Here is a 21,971-nt window from a genome sequence, read left to right on the forward strand (position 1 = left end):
AGATTTTGTTCATTAAGTCCTGTACTTTAATCCAGCTTGGCAATGCACCCTTCAAATTCATATAGATAGATAGATAGATAGATAGATAGATAGATAGATAGATAGATAGATAGATAGATAGATAGATAGATAGATAGATAGATAGATAGATAGATAGATAGATAGATAGATAGATAGATAGATAGATAGATAGATAGATAGATAGATAGATAGATAGATAGATAGATAGATAGATAGATAGATAGATAGATAGATAGATAGATAGATAGATAGATAGATAGATAGATAGATAGATAGATAGATAGATAGATAGAGTTTTAAAATGTATCTAGCTGTTGAAGAAAGTGGAAAAAAAATCCTGGATCTACTCCTTGACTTACATCTGCAGAATTTAATTGGTTCTTCCTTTGGCATGCTAATTAAATCTTTAATTAAAGTCAGCCTGAAGAGGCATACAGACATGGAGACCAACAAACAGTAATGAAAACATCGCCTCCTTGGTTATGAGGTAATAAATGAAGTAATAAATCTTGAAGTGCATTCAAAGAGAGCATACCACTCAGAGACAGAATTTTGACTTCTTTCCCCATCATATCTTAATAACATCATAAAGGAACAATGTTTAAGAAAAGATTAAAGGAGAGAGAGAGAGAGGTCACAACCAAACTTTAATCAGCTCTTTACTAACATACTTTTCATCTGTCCACATCTGCGCTGAGACATTCCAGCAGTACACAAGGTTTCTCAGAAGGGACCTGGTACCAAAAGCATCCAGTCACTGGCGTATTTCCCGGGTTAAAATCCGGCTCTCCAGCTGTAAGGCAGGAAACACCAGGACCCTAATGACATCAATTCAATTCAATTTATTTATACAGTGCCAAGTCATACCACAAGTCATGCCAAGGTGTTTCACAAAGGTTAGGTCCTTTCAAGATGAGTGGCCTGAAATGGGAACAGGACACAAATGCAAGGCTCAGACACAGACGAGTCACTTTTAAAAGGTTTTACTGTAGGTAATTGCAGGGTTCGGTACACAAGAAGGTGGTCCAATAACTGCAATGTTATCAAAAACATTAGGCAAGGGTGTGGTCCAAAAGGCATGCAGAAGGTCAAAAACATAGTAAGTCAAGGCACGATGACTGGTGAGGAACAGGTGGACAAGGTGAGGTGAGGTTTAAATACAGGAAAGTGATGAGCAGACAATAAGGAACAGGTGTGAGGGAAAGAACCAGTGCGTGGGAGTGGAAAGACAGAGGGACATGCCCACGACCGAGCACCAAGTGAGACAAGAGAAAGCAGTGCAGAAAAACCCATGCAGAAAAAGAAATAACAGAAAAAACATAACACAAGACACCAAAGTCCCAATCCTGACAGGTCCAACCTTACCCAGCTCCTGAGTAGGCTTATTGGCAATAATAGTAAGTAATTATGGTAAGAAATCTCAAGCAGACCAGACTTAGAGGGGTGACTATCTGCTCTGGTCATGCTACCAATAAGAAAATAACAAAACAAAGCACAACAAAGAACTGCCAAAAACAGAGATGATGCAGCAAAGCAACAAAGTGCTTTTAGAGTCCAGTGGTCACATTCACCAGGGGTTCAAACAATCAAGTGGTTAAGATCCTGGACCTGTGAAGGGGAACACAATTGGGACTATCATTATCAGGTGGCAATTCTGTTCCTTAGACTTCCGTGTAATCCCCCCAGAGTTCTCTAGATGTCCACAGTAAGGCCTGGACCTCTACAGTACTTCTCTCACAGATTAGTGACTTCTACCTTAATACCTGAAAAAATGATCTGAGTTACCAAACACCTCAATCCCTTAAACTCATGACTCCATAAACTATTCCCAGAGGTCTCTCAACCTCACCGGCCAAGATTCCATACATGCAAATGAGATAAGCGAATCTCTGCTCTGAATCTGAATGAGGGAACTCACTATAACATCTTATGAAACATCAATACTTTAAAATACTGCCACACAAATACACTCTACAGCTTATGTGCAGAGTTATAAAGTATATTAAATTTGCTCCCTGTTGACGTCAACAATGTGCAAGTGCAATGTGCCCAAGTATGTTTCAGCTCTTAACAGGCATGATGTGGCTCTAAAAATTGCAGTGCCTTAAGTTGGTCTTGAATAGCTGCTTGCGTGTATTTATGTATTTAATGACTTTGTGCAGGTTTGGTTCTTATTTATGCACCCAACATTGATTACATCAGTGTAATGAACATGTGTTTACGGGATGGAAATAGTCTCTTGCCTCCCCACTGTCCTCCATGCATTCCATGTACATATTGTACTATGATACTCTTCTGAGCTACAACATCCTCTTCGTGCAGCATTCCAAGCATGGAACACACCAACAGACTGCAAACAAAGTTTACATCGTGTGCACGTGTGTGTATATGTACAGTTGTGTGCTGACAGCAACATTTTTGGCTTGCTTCCCGTGGACCTTAAGAGAGGCTGGTGGGTGTGACTTTTAAGGGGTGAAGTTTGGAAGAGGATGACTGAGTGTGTGATGAAAGATTGATCTTGAGTTTGGTATCACATGGGATATTTGTAACAGGGCTTTGATGAAGATTGAAACAGGATCTGGGATTGGGTATTTTAGTCTGCTGGGACTCCAGTGTTGAGAAAAGTGTGTTAAAATAACAGAAAATGCACCATTTTTTTTAACCAAGTGTTAAGATCTAATAACAGAAAAAATAATGTATTATAATTATTTTTTGTTTTTGAGGAATGTGCCATACAAATTGAAGTTTGAGGGTTATACACCACGTTTCACGGCGTTGTTTAGTTTTTGTGGTGAGGACGGCTGAGTTTAGTCAAAAAGGGGGCTTAAGATTGTGCAGCAGAGTTTATGTTACAGTTTAAAAGCTTAATGTTTCAGCTGTTCTGACTTGTTCTGAAGCCAAGTCAGCCGTGAACAACTGTTTAAGGCTTTACAGTCCTCAGCCTGCAGGCAGGCCGATGGCAAATATAAACTCAAAGAGCACTCAGTAATAAAAAAATTTGAAAAAGATGAGATGTTTCTTTGGAGCGGTTGTCTGACCATGTGGTTGCCATCCAGGACCCAAAACTGTTCCGTACTGTGGTGGATTCAGCAATGCACGGAGTAATTGACACCACTAAGACTGAACACACCTGAATTTTTATTCATCCATTTCATTAATGTTCTACCACTTATCCAAGTCTGAGTTGCAGCGGTAGCAGAGCACCCAACTCATCCCACACTTTCCTATCCTCTGCCAAGTCCTGTAACTTTTCCTAGGGAATCCCAAAGTATTCCCAAACCAGCTGGGAAATATAAACCCTCCACTGTGTCCTGGGGCCTCCTCCCAGTTGGCCATACCGGGAAGACCTCCATAGGGAGATAACCAGGGGGCATCCTCACCAGATGCCCAAACCGCCTTAGCTGGCTTCTTTGGATGCAAAGAAGCTCTACTTAGGGTCCCTCACAGATAGTTGAGCTTCTCACCCTGGAGTGTAAGCCCAGATACATACCCAACCTAGAAATCTAATTTCTGCCACTTGTATCCACAACCTTGTCCCTTTGAGCCATTACCCAAAGTTCATGACCATTGGTGAGGATAGGAGTGTAAATCAACTGGTAAATTGAGAGTCTCGCCTTCTGGCTTAGCTCCTTCTTCACCATGATGGCCCGAAACAATGTCTGTAAAACATCAGACGCCGCCCCAATCTATCTGTCTATCTCACACTCCAACTTACCCCCCACTTGTGAACAAGACTCCGAGATAGTTGAACCCCTTTACTTGGGGCAATAACTCTCCCCTGACCCAGAGGGGACAATCCACCCTTTTCCAACACAGGACCATGGTCTCAGATTTGAAATTTTTCATTACAGAAAAACAAAACAAAAAATCCAGAAGGACTCGGAGCTGCAGACCTCATATGACACTTTTGTACACTATACACATAATCTAAAATCCCACACTGCACTGACGTGTTTAGACCAGCCCAGTCTCACGTTTTGTTTTGTTTTTCGTGCTCCTGGCATGAAATGAGTCAAATTTTTGTGACGGGTTTTTTTTTAACTCAATATTACTAACCCTAGTCCAACCCCCAACCCTAACTAACCTTAACCATAACCTAATCCTACTCCTTCCCCACACCCTAACCATAACCACCCTGTATACATTTCTTTTTGTATGTTTTATTGCAAACTGTTCATAAGGAGAATCTGCCCTATTTAACTTTACAGTTGGAATTGCATTCTAATCCAATTACATTTTTTCTACAAATCTGATTGGTTAATCGTGTGAGATTTCAGACCGTATAATATCGGGGAACTGTCAATTTATGCGACCAGGCACACAGTTCAACAGAACACTGGTTGCGTGCGCTGCTACCTGTTAGCGCTGTTAGCTGAGAGTGAGAGAAAGTCACGTGCCGCCACCACCGGAATGGGTGAATTTAAGCTACCATACAAAAGTATTGATGTGGATTCTGAAACAGAATTACCCTTTAACATTTCATGGATTTTCACATTTGATGGTTTACTCCGCACCCTGACCGCTGTTGGAGCAATGCTGCCTCGGCTCAATGGTAAGCATCGCCGACCGAATTACCTACAGAAAAATAAACCGTGCAAATGATGGAATTGGATTAGAATGGGAATACCCCCTTGTGTCTGATAATTTGTGGACGTTCATGCTGTTATACGGTCGCAAATATCCGTTTTTTACTGGCTCCGATTATGCGTCACCGGTAAAGATCAATTTGCGACCGTATAACTACCATGACACAACTGGGTTATTCCCTAATAATAATTCTAAATTAATTCATATACTGCAACAATATCTTTATTTTATATTTGTTCTTTAATGTTCATCAATTTGAATGTCTATCTACAAAACCAGTTATGATGTAACCTTCCTTTGACACATCCCATTACAGTCATTGAACACATTGTTCTGGAAATGTGTTTTTTGAACCATTTTCATGTCACCTCATTTCTTCTTTCTTTAGTGATGATATGACCCTTGGGTGACATGACATTAACAGCACTCATTATTTTTCCCATTCCCTGGATTTAGTCAAGGCCACCCTTACCCATTCTCCATGTAATGTAGAGTTGTATCAGGAAGGGTATCTGGTGTACAACTTGGGCCAAATCAACATGCAGATCTATATCTGCTCTGCTGTGTTGATGGTGAAGAGAAATGGAGAAGTCAAAAGAACTTACTTTTCCCTACTCAGAATGTAGGGTTACTGTCTGGGCCAAAGAGCTTTTTCTTGTCATACCTGTCTTTTATGGAACAGAATGGCAGCCGAGATGAAACAGTCTGCTTCAGTAATGTCTTTCCGATCAAAACTCAACACGGGTCTTTTCTCACAAACATAGAACCTAATAAATCATATCAGTCAGTTTGGATCAGGAATCAATCGGGGCTAATTCTGTCTCATTGAACTTTTGGGGTTGGCTGCTGTAAAATGTGACTGATTGATTTTAAAATAATTATTGTATATATTTATATTTTTGGCTTTCTGTCATATTATTATCATTGTTGTTGCTGTTGTTGTTGCGTAGTGATATTGTATGGCTATTTTTGCTAATATCCAATCATACGCTGACTTACACACTGGTACCAGTTAACATATTTACACAGGTCATTTATGCAATTATCTGAAGTTATTAACATCTGCAAGATCTGACATGGCACACTTGTACAATGTATGGAAAAAGTACAAATTAATGAATGATTTTTTTTTTTCAGGATAGCCCAATTATGTGCACAGTACACAACATCTCAAATTTTTTATGTTGAACATACATTCAATCATTACTAAGCATACCACATTAAAATTAATTAATGCAATTTTAAAAGAAACTAAAATAAGATAAAATCAATTAAAACTAAACACATTGGATTAAAGCTCATACAGGCCATACTATTTGTCAGGTTGCACTTGGAATTAAATATTAAATATGTAAAATACTATGTGTAAGAGAAATTTAAGACGAGAATACGAAAATATTATTTTATAGGCCGTGATACGTGTACGTAGCCTGAAGCTGCTTTGCTATGAAACGTCTGAAAAAGATGAGTTGAAGCCATTGTGCAGTTATATCTATAAATTCCTGTAGCTCTGTCTAAGTGATTGAGGATCTGTGCATGTTGACTCAGTCGACAGTCTTGTGTTGTCCCAGCTGGTCTGTAGGGGAGTGGGGGATGTGCAGCCGGAGCTGTGGAGGAGGGGAACAGATGCGGCAAATCCATTGTGTCCAAAGAACCAGCAAGACTAACGTAGACACCCTGGCTGACTCTCAGTGTGCCCTGACGCCACCATCCAGGAAGCAGGCCTGTAACACACAGAGCTGTCCACCAGTTTGGAGCACTGGGCCGTGGTCACAGGTAAACGTGTTCAAATGATGTCAAGAAAGTGCATTTTACCGAACTGTCTCCAAGGCAGGAAAAAAAAAAATCCCAGAAGACCTTTGCATACATTGAGCATTAGCCTCAATGGCTTCAACACGTTTTATGACAGTGACCTCAGCAAGTTTAAACCTGAATGTGGCCACTGAGACCTCTCATGTTCTGTTCACCATCCACTTTCTCTACATTGCGTGTGGCGAATTCCCTCACTGTAGCTCGTTTTACCTCCAATTTCAGTCCATATCCCAAAGTACCTGCCACAAATGGTGTTGGGTTTGTTTCCTCTCTAAGGTACTGTGTCACTTTGGAACTGCCAATGCCGTCAGCCCACAGCTCTCCATTTCTTGAATGTACAGAAACATTCGTGAAGGATTTGATTTAGGCAGTGCCATATGATGTGTGCATGGGATTACAACGGGAAAGGGAATAGTTGAGCTCTCTCAAAGGAATTATGAAGGATGCATAACACAGTATGTCACTGTGTGGAAAATGTACATGATAGCCGTGAGTTGGATTGTTTCCCAAGTAATTTAAAAATATCAAATCTCAAAGTGTGATGGCCAGCTGAAAAGTTCTGCCTCTAACATGATTATTTCAATAACAAGCAAGATATTGAAGTGTAACTGGTAGAAGAATCGAATGTTGTTACATCACAGGACTTTTGCCAACAATTTCAGGCATGCACAGAATCACCACATGTGCATGCAGGTAGTCAGTAAAAAAAATGGTGGCGTACATAGAAATCACATGATTTTATTGAATTCCTCAGTTCAGAGGGTCTCCATCTGTGGATGAATAGCTGATGAATGAATGAATGAATTTATTCAGCACACAATTCAACAATAACAAAGGGCAGAAGCAAAGTTCATAAATCCCCACCCCTTATAAATACATACACGGTAAAGTTTACGAAAATTTGTCCCATAACAAAAGAAGGACAAAACAAAGCAACAATCATAATAGAAATCACTCCAAATAAGGGAAAAAGGCCCAATAATGAGCATTGTCTCCTTAAGAAGCAGTCACTTAAAATTAACCAAATCCGAGAGTTCTCTTATCATGATGATTTTTGCTTCTAATCCAAAGTTTATGCTGTGTGTACACATAACGACGGTACGTCACAAATGCTACAGAGTATACATTCTTGGCCGCTGATCATGAATGTGATGATTCGGGGCAGAGGCATCAGGTGTCCTCAGGAACTGCTGCAACCTGTTACCACGCTTTACGATTAATGGCATGTGTTGCTAGAGAATTAATAGGAACCATTCCGCACAGTCAAGAATAATGTTCTATGTTGTTGTGCACTATCACGCGTAACAGCGCATCGTTAAGTTCTGTCACATTGTGAATGAGGTGAATTGTTTCCACGCACACCCCCCATATTCATCCAACTGTCAGCTGCTGAACAGTTCAGATTGCTCCAGTTTGCTCCTCAAAATCCACAGCAGAAGAACTTTGTGACTGCATGCTTAGTTGGGCTCTGCCATGGAGTGGCGCAGAAAGGAGGAGGAGACTGAAAGAGCCAGATGTGTGGCTTCATGCGGCTCTCGTCTCGCTCATTTTCCCAAACATCAGGCACATGCAGCAGGTGGAACACTTGCAGGAGCGAGGAACAAGACTTTTAGCCGACTTGGCGTCACTGTCTTTCTTCAGCATACTGCATCAATGAAGCTGAATGCGATGCAGCAGGGTTTAATTGTGAGCACGTCAGAAAATGAGAATGCTGTCGTGCTCTATTAAGGATCACCACTCATGAAGATGGATCAACGCGCTCAGTTGCAACCTCCATGACATGAGGCGAAATGAGGGTGGTCCATGACATTCGTGGAAGATTTTTTTGACAGCCAAAAACATGCTCCACGAAAATCATGAATATCATGCACCAACATACATTATTAAGAAACCTATTAAGATGCATTATGTTACGTTAAGAATGTCAGGAATGTGCCAAGAATGAGGCAAATATGACATTCGTAACGTGTCTTGCCTATGTGTAAACGCAGCATTACAGTCCCTGGTCCAAGTTGCTTGTATTTTTTTCTATTTTCTTAGAGCTCTGGCTTGTCTTGCAATATCTAAATTTTTCTTTGTCAAATGTTCATTTACATATACCTCAGTTCCTCTCACCTTTTTTGTTTGTCTTAACAAATTGTTCTTAAATTTTCTGTTTGCACACCGGATGATAATATCCGGTTTTTGTCTTTTTTTGGAATTGAATGGCAGTCTGCAATATCATTACTGTTGACGTGGATGCCCGCAGATGAAAAGAAAAATCAATAACCTGTTGCTCCAGGGAGTGAATTTCACCCGGAGAGTCTTCTCCATGATGACGGGGGTGTAGGTGTCATGTCAGTATAGTCAGGAGGTGGCAAGGAACTTGAAGAGTGAAAATTCAAAATCGTCCCTTCAGGGTGAAAGGTCTTGACCATTATTTGGGACTACGATAGCATCCTTCTCACAGAATTGTTGGAACACCGCTTCACTGACAAGTCTGTCCGGTATGGGGACACAAAAAGTGCGTGCACCCTTGAAGCAGGTTTGTCCTGGAAAAGACGTAGTTCTTCACTGTGACAGTGCTCGTCCGCATGAGTGGACAAACACAGGATGCATTGCAGTGGCTCAAATTGTACAAAGTCTTAGCATACCCATCGTACAGTCCAGATCTTGTGCCCTTTGGATTTTTCATTTTTCCCAAACTGAAGCACATGTGAAAGAACACTGTTACACTAATAACTGTGAGGTGCAAGCAGCTATGGGTTGCTGGTGCAGAAAGAAGACACCCAGTTTCTTTATCAACAATATGCAAAAAACTTTTCTGGTGTTGGTGTAAGTGTGTGGAAAGAAGGTGACTACTCGGCAAAGTAATGACACTGCCTGATAGAGAACATTCCAAGCTTTCCACAGATATGTGATTCATGTGAATATTTTACTTGTTATTGAAATAATTGTGGAGAAAGCTTTTGGACTTCTCAGATTGACCACAAGCTATTAGGTGTAGGATCACAAGAATATGCCAAATACTGAGTGCAGAAAGGCTGGCGCTGTCTTCTCACTGTGAAAAGAGAAAAACACTTTGTATTGGTCATCCTGTGTCCCAAATCCAAATGAATCAAATGTGATTTCGATAATCAGCAAATCCCTCCCATCATAGACACACATATTTATCCATGACTTCATTGGTTGCAGTAGCTCACAGAGTGATGTCATGGCTTGCAGATGTGTGTTTGGATGACAGCGGACAAAAATGTATCTATTTCACAAATTTGTCGAAAGTAGCTGAAGATGAACAGCAGCCATGTGAGAGTTATGGGTGGAAGACAAAAATCCCCAAGAGTTCCAATCAGAGAGAGTTATCCAGCTATGAATTTCTGCCCAGAATTCCTCTCTTTGAAACAGTCCAATCATATCAGCATTGACATGACGTTCTGAGCATATTTCTTTTGACTTGATGCACCAGATAAGCATCATCACTGGTGAAGTGGATGAGGGTCTCCATCTGTGAGACGATACAGACAGAAGTATCGGTTCCAAACACACAGTCAGTTAGCATGTCCATGAATCAAACCCTGGTTGACGTATTGATAACCAAACGCCTTACACATTGAACTACGTGCTCTTACCAAAAACACAGCTGTCATAACAAGTTCATATTTAACCTGGTAACCATTAGCTTTCTAACTAATGTTAGTTAGTTAGAAAGGCTTGGACTCTCAGAAGGCGACGTTATTAGTCCTATTGGACTTGTCCGCTGCCTTCGATACTGAGTTTAGACATTTTTACCAGCATATTCCAGAGCCAGCTTCAGATCTCAGGAAACGTACTCTCCTGGTTCCAGTCCTATTTACAGGATAGGGACCAGTGTGTCATTATAAACGGTGCCATCTCTGATCATTACAGACTGAAGTATGGTGTCCCCCAGGGAAGCTGTGCTGGTCCGGTTGTCTTCCTGGGTTATCTGTGTGCCTTGTTTGATATCATGGAGAAACATCTGCCAGTGGTCCAGGTCGGTGGATACGCAGATGACCATCAGCTGTATCTGTCATATAAGCCTGGAGACCACACTTCTGAGACCAGTGCCATTAACAGTCTCTGTGCTTGTATCTCGGAGGTTAGAGCATGGATGCTGTTTCACCGTTTGAAGATAACTGACACAAAAACTGAGTTCATGTTACTTGGACTGCCTCAACAGCTTGCAAAAGTAACTATACATGACATTGAAGTTGGAAATTCACATGTGAAGCCAGTACAATCTTTGAAAAATCTTGGTGTCATGTTAGATCAACAACTTAGAATGACAAATCATGTGAATTACATCTGTCAGAAAGGTTATCATCAGTTGAAACGAATAAGATAAATAAGAAAATATTTGGACAAATCTGCCACGGAGAGAATTGTGCATGCTTCTGTGACCTCTAATATAGACTATTGCAATGCTCTGCTCTATGGAGCACTGAAGTGTGTTATCAATAAGCTGCAAAAACTGCAAAACTGTGCAGCTAGAGTGGTGTGTGGGGCCAGGAAATACGATCATGTCACACCATTGTTGAAGGATCTCCACTGGTTACCGGTGAAATATCCTATTTCCTTTAAGATTGCCCTTCTGACATATAAATGTCTGAACGGGCTAGCACCACCTTACTTAAGAGATCTTATTGAAGTGTACAACCCACAGCGTACCCTACGATCTAGTAGCCAGCTCAACCTTAAGGTTCCTAGATGTCGAACTCAGGTTGGGACTCGAACTTTCACACACGCTGCGCCACATGTGTGGAACTCTCTACCCAGTGACATTAAAATCCTAGATTTGGACAATTTTAAGAGACACTTAAAGTTATATTATTTTAAACAAGCATTTTAAGCTATTATATTTTAACATTTTAGTTATATCTGTGTTTTACTTTTATTTTATTTTATTTATTGTAAGTGCATTGAGATGTTTATTATTATGCACTAAATAAACTGTTAAACTGTTAGTTGGTGTCTTAAAAACAAATATTAAAATCTGTCGATAAAAATACCCCATATACACTGAGGCAACGCTACTGTCCAACACATTCTTCACATTTTTATGCTTGGTCAGTTCTCCTTTTTTAACTCGAGGCCAAAATATGTCCATCAGGTATTGCGAAGGCTTTGCGTCCGTCCATCCGTCTGTCTGTGCTCAGCATATCTCCAGTCCTATTACTGCCAGGGTCTTCAAATTCACAGGGAACATTCTTAGACAAGTTCAAAGATGGCTAACTTTGACCTATTTTAAGAAGTCAAAAGGTCACATTGTGTTTCCTATTTTTATGCTCATACGGGTTAGGGTATTTTAGCATTGTGTTAAATTTTCATGTGATGACTTAAGCCCCGGTCACATATCACAACAAGCAACCTGTTGGACACTGAAAAGGACACTGAAGCCCAAATGAAACAAGAAATCTGGACTTACGTTGACTTTTGGAGGCATCATTTAACCATCACCCAGCTTTGTTCCTGCAGCTGGCACGTCATCAGAATTTTCAGTGTTGAAAAATGTGAATGAATCCCTCAGTTTGTCCATATTCTCTGTTGATTTCTGTCTTGACGGTTCCTTATCGCTTGTGTAGTTCGCATAATGTCAACGTTCTGTCTGAATGTTGTCCAACTTCGTCCAACCTCCCAAGTCCGATGTCTTGTACAAACGTTGACGATATGTGAATGGATCAATAACCAAAACTCCAATGAGCTGCACGTAACATCCTTATATTGTCCACGAGTGGGACAAAAAGCAACATTGTCATATAGAATGGCAATCTCACTAATTTAGAAGATCTTCACTTAGCCTGGAAAAAGAGTCTGTTGCTCTATAAAAAAGCCCTCCGTAAAGCTAGGACATCTTTCTACTCATCACTAATTGAAGAAAATAAGAACAACCCCAGGTTTCTTTTCAGCACTGTAGCCAGGCTGACAAAGAGTCAGAGCTCTATTGAGCTGAGTATTCCATTAACTTTAACTAGTAATGACTTCATGACTTTCTTTGCTAACAAAGTTTTAACTATTAGAGAAAAAATTACTCATAACCATCCCAAAGACGTATCGTTATCTTTGGCTGCTTTCAGTGATGCCGGTATTTGGTTAGACTCTTTCTCTCCGATTGTTCTGTCTGAGTTATTTTCATTAGTTACTTCATCCAAACCATCAACATGTTTATTAGACCCCATTCCTACCAGGCTGCTCAAGGAAGCCCTACCATTATTTAATGCTTCGATCTTAAATATGATCAATCTATCTTTGTTAGTTGGCTATGTACCACAGGCTTTTAAGGTGGCAGTAATTAAACGATTACTTAAAAAGCCATCACTTGACCCAGCTATCTTAGCTAATTATAGGCCAATCTCCAACCCTCGTTTTCTCTCAAAAATTCTTGAAAGGGTAGTTGTAAAACAGCTAACTGATCATCTGCAGAGGAATGGTCTATTTGAAGAGTTTCAGTCAGGTTTTAGAATTCATCATAGTACAGAAACAGCATTAGTGAAGGTAACAAATGATCTTCTTATGGCCTCGGACAGTGGACTCATCTCTGTGCTTGTTCTGTTAGACCTCAGTGCTGCTTTTGATACTGTTGACCATAAAATTTTATTACAGAGATTAGAGCATGCCATAGGTATTAAAGGTACTGCGCTGCGGTGGTTTGAATCATATTTGTCTAATAGATTACTATTTGTTCATGTAAATGGGGAATCTTCTTCACAGACTAAAGTTAATTATGGAGTTCCACAAGGTTCTGTGCTAGGACCAATTTTATTCACTTTATACATGCTTCCCTTAGGCAGTATTATTAGACGGTATTGCTTAAATTTTCATTGTTACGCAGATGATACCCAGCTTTATCTATCCATGAAGCCAGAGGACACACACCAATTAGCTAAACTGCAGGATTGTCTTACAGACATAAAGACATGGATGACCTCTAATTTCCTGCTTTTAAACTCAGATAAAACTGAAGTTATTGTACTTGGCCCCACAAATCTTAGAAACATGGTGTCTAACCAGATCCTTACTCTGGATGGCATTACCCTGACCTCTAGTAATACTGTGAGAAATCTTGGAGTCATTTTTGATCAGGATATGTCATTCAAAGCGCATATTAAACAAATATGTAGGACTGCTTTTTTGCATTTACGCAATATCTCTAAAATCAGAAAGGTCTTGTCTCAGAGTGATGCTGAAAAACTAATTCATGCATTTATTTCCTCTAGGCTGGACTATTGTAATTCATTATTATCAGGTTGTCCTAAAAGGTCCCTAAAAAGCCTTCAGTTAATTCAAAATGCTGCAGCTAGAGTACTGACGGGGACTAGAAGGAGAGAGCATATCTCACCCATATTGGCCTCTCTTCATTGGCTTCCTGTTAATTCTAGAATAGAATTTAAAATTCTTCTTCTTACTTATAAGGTTTTGAATAATCAGGTCCCATCTTATCTTAGGGACCTCGTAGTACCATATCACCCCAATAGAGCGCTTCGCTCTCAGACTGCAGGCTTACTTGTAGTTCCTAGGGTTTGTAAGAGTAGAATGGGAGGCAGAGCCTTCAGCTTTCAGGCTCCTCTCCTGTGGAACCAGCTCCCAATTCAGATCAGGGAGACAGACACCCTCTCTACTTTTAAGATTAGCCTTAAAACTTTCCTTTTTGCTAAAGCTTATAGTTAGGGCTGGATCAGGTGACCCTGAACCATCCCTTAGTTATGCTGCTATAGACGTAGACTGCTGGGGGGTTCCCATGATGCACTGTTTCTTTCTCTTTTTGCTCTGTATGCACCACTCTGCATTTAATCATTAGTGATCGATCTCTGCTCCCCTCCACAGCATGTCTTTTTCCTGGTTCTCTCCCCTCAGCCCCAACCAGTCCCAGCAGAAGACTGCCCCTCCCTGAGCCTGGTTCTGCTGGAGGTTTCTTCCTGTTAAAAGGGAGTTTTTCCTTCCCACTGTAGCCAAGTGCTTGCTCACAGGGGGTCGTTTTGACCGTTGGGGTTTTACATAATTATTGTATGGCCTAGCCTTACAATATAAAGCGCCTTGGGGCAACTGTTTGTTGTGATTTGGCGCTATATAAAAAAATTGATTGATTGATTGATTGATAGAAACAATAGCTACAAAGAACATTTTATCAACTACTTTAACTATTTATGGATGTTTCAGCTGTTTGTGGCTGGCCTGCGTGTGCGTACATGTTGTGAAGACAAACAACGTCTCTCATCTGTTGTCAAGACAACCAAATCCCACCCCTGCAAGTACTGTGGACATGAGGACAAGGCTGGCTGCGCTTGGTCTCATACCCACTGTCGGTCACGTCATTGTGAATGTTTCGTTTTGATTTTGTTTAAAGCGTAAAGGTTGACGTTCGCTTTGTTTTTCTTTCGTTAGTTTTGGGGGGTTTTTTGGTTCTTTTTGCGCTCTTGAATTGTAGACTTTTCGGTGATGGGGAAGTTGCAGGATCATTCGTCCACCTTTTCTCGATGATTTGTGATTTTTTTTTTTGCCATAGTTCACCTAGGGCTGTGCACCGTGTGACCAGGCCCTTAAAGAGCCCCATTGCATTATTTAGTAACGGGTGGGAAGAAATGTTTTTTAAAAGCTGTGTCATTTCTTTCTGACAGCATACAGAATTATCTGCTTTATTTCCGCATCATCAGGGAACATTCATCATTGTTTTGGTTCAACATTTTCCCGTTTGCATCACACAGTGATGCAATAGGGGGTGCCTGACATTTGGTGAAAATGAACCATTTGTATGACAATGTGACAACGTGGGTGTGACAATGTGTTGTCCTGTCTTACTGTATGGTTGTGAGACTTGGACACTAAAGTCTAATGCCACGGTCACACCGGACGCCACGTGAGCGACGGTGGTGAGAGGTTGCCATGTAATCCCTATGGAAGGATGCGTTGAGGCGTCACAAAAGTCCAAGCCACGCAATGCGACGCATTGGATGCAAATAAAGCGATTTTGAGTGATTGGCGTGTTTGTGGTGCGATATTGCGTTGCATCTCATCACGTCACCCTCTTCCCCAAGTTGAAAAATCTGCACTTTTTCATCTTGTCGCGCGCGATGACCAATCAGGGACTGGATATGTAGTGACATGGAGATGTATGTCTGGAGTTTATACTTGATTTGGACATGTCCTGTCTCTGGCAATCAGCCTGTGAGCAGGACTTATGTCCCTTTTGTCCTTTATTTAACGCAGTTATGACAGAGTTTGAGGGGAGAGCGATGAACTGCAGCAGCAGCCAGTTTTTTTTCTTTGTTCACATGTGCGCGCGCGAATGAATCGTTCGTGAAGATAATTTTATTAACTACACAGATGTATAATAAAACAAATGGTGACTGGTTTATAACACAATTACACTGAAAGAAGAGAATGTTTGAACCAACTTAAAAAAGTGTTACAATTTGTAAAAACCTGAATGAATTAAGTTGTTTGAACTTAGGGCCCTGTCCCACTGGCGTTTAGGAGGATTTGCAGATGGAATGCACACAAAAGTGGCCCACATCCGCCAAACAACTGCAATAACCATGTAACATTCCTGTATGAGTCGGCCGCCATCCGAACACGTCCGTGATCATCCGCAGAGGCACGCATGTCCGCAGCCAGGATTTTTGAGCGGCTCAAAAATCCTGCTGCAGATGAGATCCGCATCACTGCCTGAACACATACTGAAGACATACGCAGGACATACACAACCAACGCGCCGCATATCCCCTGTCATCTGCTGATATCCGCAACCGACGGGTTGGCGCGGCTTGGCGGCGGACCGGGACAGTGTGCAAAACAGATATGCCGCGTGCCCAGCACGGCCACATCACGGTCACAAATGGTATGTTGCGCATGCAGACAGAGTGGGCACGGATGGAGCGAGTGCATCATGGCCACTGTGCCCCTCATGGGGGCACCTCCGCGGTCGCCTTCGCTTCTGTTCCCTGTTATATCCGCTTTTCTTCCTCATGTATTCGCTGATCCACCCCGGGACATTTGTCATTTCCGCCCACCTTTGTTGCGGACGCTCAGCTTTTGTCTCCTCATTTCATGCGCAAATCCTCCTAAACGCCAGTGGGACAGGGCCCTTAAGTTTGAAAGTTAAATCAACTCTAACTTACAAACTTAAGTTCAAACAACTTAATTCATTCAGGTTTTTACAAATTGTAACACTTTTTTAAGTTGGTTCAAACATTCTCTTTTTTCAGTGTATGTCAGAGTTGGAGGAGAGAGTGAGGAACTGCAACAGCAGCCAGTTTTTTTTTCTTTGTTCACGTGCGAGCGCCAATGGGACAGGAGGTCCTCAATCTGGGTCCTGGAGAGGCGGAAGTACCGATGAAAGTGACCATCATCCAGACGCAGCTCCTGCGGCAAGTGATGAATTTGTGGGTTTGCGTGCCGTCCGGTGTGAACGCGGCACGAGCAGAGCGACACACCAGGCGATGGTGGCGTCCCTCGCCTGGCGATGGACACGAATTTGTGGCATTGCGTGGCATCCGGTGTGAACACGGCTTAAGTCACACTGTGACAGACTGAGAAAACGTATGAGTAATGGAAAAGAAAGAAATTTTGATATCTGTGTGTCTACTTTTTGTCAGGTACAAATCCTTTTCTCATTCTTGATATGTGTTGCTTGTCAGCTGATGTCCAGTGAGTCCATCAAAGAGTTTTGTGCATACTCACAACTTTGAGTGGACATCAGACAGAATGGTTCCCCGGTGGTTGTGCGTTTGTTTACCATTTTGTCCTGTACCTGTTCATAGGTTATCAGTGGACATCCGGTAGATGTTGTTTTATCCATGTGTAATCCTTTCATCTTCTGTGGTTGTCCACTCATTTCCATCAGTGCCCCAAATTCACCAGAGACGGATGTTTAGGCTATTTTTGCCACCAGAATAGTAACTTCAATGCGTTACTAATCACTTTACTGAGTCCTTCACAGTGTGACTACACCTTAATGCTGAGTGACCGTTGTTTTTTTTTTTATTGCTTCAAGTCATGCAAAGTCATTGTCATGATCGTGTGTCTCTGTGTTCGGTAGTGTTCTCGTAAATGCGGCAATGGCTTGAGGAAGAGGACAGTGGTGTGTACAGGTGCCAAACCCAGTGCCCAAACACACTCACACACACTGCCAGACACTTTATGTGCTTTCCTGCCAAAACCTGCAAACCAGGAGGCTTGCTTTGTGAAACGCTGCCCGAAACAACGCAAAGTCCAGTGGTTTGTCTCCACATGGCAGCAGGTAATTGTAACTGTAAAGACAATACAAAATATAAATATGCATGCATTTAAAATAAGGAGAGTATGTGAAATTTATGATGTTTTTCTACATAATGTGTAGGTGATCTTTCTTTGCTTTTTTGATCCGATAGTGTTCGGTAACATGTGGTCATGGCTATCAAGCCCGCATCATCAAGTGTGCCGAGAAGGTTTGTGCTGTATACATTTTTTAAAACTCCACGTTATATTATTTGACATATCCCTACAGTTTATTTCATTGTTGTTGGTGTTTCCAAACAAAGGATGCTGCAGGAAAGTACAGAGAACTTGCCCCCAAGAAATGCCACCATGTCCCCAAGCCATCAGTGGAGCTGCATAAGCCATGCATCCTGGCTAAGTGCCCCATCCATACAACCCCAGCAGCCCCCATACGGAGCATCAGTCATCGTGCCAATCAACCTCTACCTTTCCCTCAGCCTCCACCTCAACCAGAATGGAGCTTATCTCCTTGGTCTCAGGTCAGTTAACATCACAGTGCCAGTTAATTATTTTGTCTGACATGCACTGCAGTTTCCTAATCATGCGTCACAAACGGCATGACTGTGTTTCAAAGAAAAGTCCAATTTTCAGGACTTTCATAGGTCTAGCTGCAGGGATTAATGCATCTTTGGTCTTCTTTTTGTTTTATACTTTCAAGTTGTGATTTTCAGTTTATTCCCGGTTGGTTTACTCCCATTTCGTCTACTCTAAAATTCCCAGTTCATCTACAGCTAGGTTCTCGGTTGGTCTACTCCCATTTTGTCTACTCTTAGGAAAGTACATAAATCCCATTTCATCTACTCCCATTTCATCCTCTCCCTAACCCTAACTCCTAACCCTAACCCAACCTCTTATAATTCAAAATCTTGTAAATCATTAAGAAAAAATCAGGAAAATACGAGAGTAGACAAAATGGCACTATTCTACATTTCTGAGAGTAGACGAACTGGGAGTAGACCAACCGGCAAGTTACGTGATTTTCAACTGTCATCATGGTTCTATCACCACTGAAGGACCATCATTCAAGGTGCAGATTGCACTGGTGTCATGCTATAGTAGTAACAAGTTACTAACAGTAGTATTAGCAAACCATGACCACAATTGCAGCCACAGTTGCCAAACTATCCTTCTGATACCTGCAGATTTCTATTAGCACAACATCTGTGCATTGAATTATTTTCTTTATTTTTTCTACATTGATTAATACATTTTTGATGCTAGCATTTCCTCTTTCTGCCGTCAATATCAGCGGCTCTGTGTAGTTTGGCCATTCAGTGCTGACCACAACACAAAATCCATAAAAAGTATATTGCACATGGTGCAAAAAACATTTGTCCCAGGATCAACTTTCTTTAGTGTGTGCCTTATCAAGATAGGGCCCTGCCTGAAGGTGTTACACCTTGGACTACACTAACGATTGTATCTGTTATTTGTTTGTATATTACAGTGTACAGTAACATGTGGAGGGGGGGTGCAGGCCAGGACAGTCCAGTGTTTGCTCCATGGGAAGCCATCCTCTGGCTGCACCCTTCATCTTAAACCTACAATGTCACAGGCCTGCAACACCAATTTCTGCCCTCAACCAGAAAAGAAAGGTACGGATATCATATTGTTAATAAAAAAAAAAAAATACATGTATTTATATAGTACAAAATGCTTTGCAGTTATCTGTATTAACAAACACAAATTAAAACATGAAGTGCAAAAGGGAGTTGTAAACCATCCTTGAAATAGAATATAGGAACTACAAGATCACTCCGAGTTAAAATACATTTAAAATATTAAATAAAAACATGAATCTGGAGTTATAGGCAGTAGAATCAAAATGTGTTTTAAGTTTATTTAAAAAAAAAAAAAAACCTTCAGCAGATGATGTCCATTTGATCTCAGCAAGAAAATCATTCCACAAAACTGAAGCATGATACGTAAAAGCACAGTAGGCTGTCACCTACTTACACAAGTAAACCTGCATCTGCACAACCTGCACAAAGTAAACCTGCATCTGTACAATCTGCACAAAGTAGACCTGCATTTGCACAACCTGCACAAAGTAAACCTGCATCTGCACAACCTGCACAAAGTAAATCTGCATCTGCACAACCTGCACAAAGTAAATCTGCATCTGCACAACCAACACAAAGTAAAACTGCATCTGTACAACCTGCACAAAGTAAAACTGCATCTGCACAACCAACACAAAGTAAACCTACATCTGCACAACCTGCACAAAGTAAACCTGCATCTGCACAACGTGCACAAAGTCACCTGCATCTGTACGACCTGCACAACCTGCACAAAGTCAACCTGCATCTGCACAACCTGCACAATGTAAACTTGCATCTGCACAACCTGCACAAAATCACCTGTATCTGCACAACCTGCACAACGTAAACTTGCATCTGCACAACCTGCACAATGTAAACTTGCATCTGCACAACCTGCACAAAGTAAACTTGCATCTGCACAACTTGCACAAAGTCAACCTGCATCTGCACAACCTGCACAAAGTCAACCTGCATCTGCACAACTTACACCTGCACAAAGTGATCCCACATCTCGCAAAAGCAAAGAGTGGGAAGGTACATAAGGTTTTTGTAGTTCAGCTAGGTAAGAGATCACATTTCTGTTCAGTATACTGTAAGTGAACAACAGAAGCTTAAAATCTGTTCTCAGACACACATGAAGTCAGTGCAGTGAGACGAGAACTGGAGCAACATGATTGAAATTTGTCCCAGTTTGAAGTCCAGCTGCTACAGTTTAAATCATCTCAGGACCTCTACTCTAGTGTGGACAATAGCCTGATAGCTGTAGGATGCCAAAAAATAAAAAATAAAAAAACACATTACAATGGCAAAGTCAATTCCAGAAAGATTCCAAAGCATTTTCTCTGATCATCTGTTTTAAGGCTTACACAGATGTTTTCAGGTAAACTCTATTTATTTATTTCCATTTTCTTTCGACAGATTTGGTGTGTAGGGACTACTTCAGCTGGTGTTACCTGGTGCCCCAGCACGGAGTGTGCAACCACAAATTCTACGGCAAGCAGTGCTGCCAGTCGTGCTCCAACTCAAACCTATAATTATACCAAGTGACTTTGGCTGCGACTCAGACAGAAAGGTAGTTAGATAGACAAATGACTACAGTTTACGTCCATGCTTGAAAAAACTGTACGTGTGTGACGAGCACTGAAAAAGAAAAACATTTCAACAGAAGTGCAAGAGAGCTGCGCGCCCTTCCTTCTCCTTTCGATGCCGGACATCTGGATACAAGAGCGTGCCGCTGACAGCGCCATGCAAGGACGCTATGAAGACAACAGAAACAACAAAGAACAAGTTTTCAGGAGTCTCCATTAAAGTGAAGTAACATGACCAAAGGAAACATAAAAATGTCATATTTTCTGAAATTTATAGACACCTATCTTAAACCAGAACATGTCAGTCAAACACCAATGATCTCAGGCGAAACTTTCATGCACTGCTTAATGTGATATTTTTCTTTGCCTGAGCATTTCTACAGATCAGATTGTAGATAAAATGGAAATCTGTAGATTAATTAGGAATATTTATGTTGCACAGAAGCAAAGATGGGAATCTACAGTAATTTTTCTCACAGATTCGAAGGAAAATAATATCAACATGAGCATTTTCAGTAGTTTGTCAATAGGAGGATGCATAAAATAAAAAGTAAATACAGGAAAATAATCACACTTGAGCAAACAGGATATGTGAACTGGACCTTCATACTCTGTGGTGCTACAATGTTGTCTTCAGTCACCAAATCAATGTGAAATCTTCACGTTTCAGGAAAGAGCGCACAAATCGTGTGACCCATGTACAGTATTGTTTGCTTATTTATTGGCTTTACAATGTGTTCTTTTGTTAACGTAGCCAAAGCCCATTACCCTCATATTTTGTATTATTTTTCATAGGATTCCGTGCTGACAGAATGTGCCTGTTTTTGTTCAAAGCATTTCATTTTGAAGTTGTCCGTGATATTACAAAAGTGATTGGTGCTCAGATATCGTAGATTGTGAGTGGATGATCCTTGTCATTGTCAAACATTACGAGCATGCCCTGTCAATAGTCACTGCTCACTTTTTCTGTTGCAGTAGTCTTTCAAATCCAATAATAACTTACAATTATGTATTGCACGTAATACAGCACAAGAATGATGCTTTACATGTTGGTTATTGATAAAAAAAAAAAATGGTGCAAAAATGATGTGCTTTTGTTCTGTAACCACATTAAATTACATTGTGTTATGTCAGCAACTTTACTGTAGCAGGAGTCCTGATTAGTCATCAG

General features: G+C 41.0%; 1 protein-coding gene across 1 annotated transcript in view; it reads left to right on the forward strand.

The window, feature by feature from the left end:
- The window catches only part of LOC117513511 (A disintegrin and metalloproteinase with thrombospondin motifs 16), a 259,672-nt gene extending 238,573 nt beyond the window's left edge, over positions 1-21,099 (forward strand). Inside the window, 6 exon segments of the mRNA XM_034173682.1 lie at positions 6,180-6,384; positions 17,450-17,650; positions 17,781-17,837; positions 17,931-18,146; positions 19,115-19,262; positions 20,631-21,099. Coding sequence (XP_034029573.1) covers positions 6,180-6,384; positions 17,450-17,650; positions 17,781-17,837; positions 17,931-18,146; positions 19,115-19,262; positions 20,631-20,746 — 943 coding nt within the window. The 3' untranslated portion in view covers positions 20,747-21,099.
- The last annotated feature ends 872 nt before the right edge of the window (positions 21,100-21,971 follow it).

Source organism: Thalassophryne amazonica, chromosome 7 (genome assembly GCF_902500255.1).
Source record: "Thalassophryne amazonica chromosome 7, fThaAma1.1, whole genome shotgun sequence".
NCBI lineage: Eukaryota > Metazoa > Chordata > Actinopteri > Batrachoidiformes > Batrachoididae > Thalassophryne > Thalassophryne amazonica.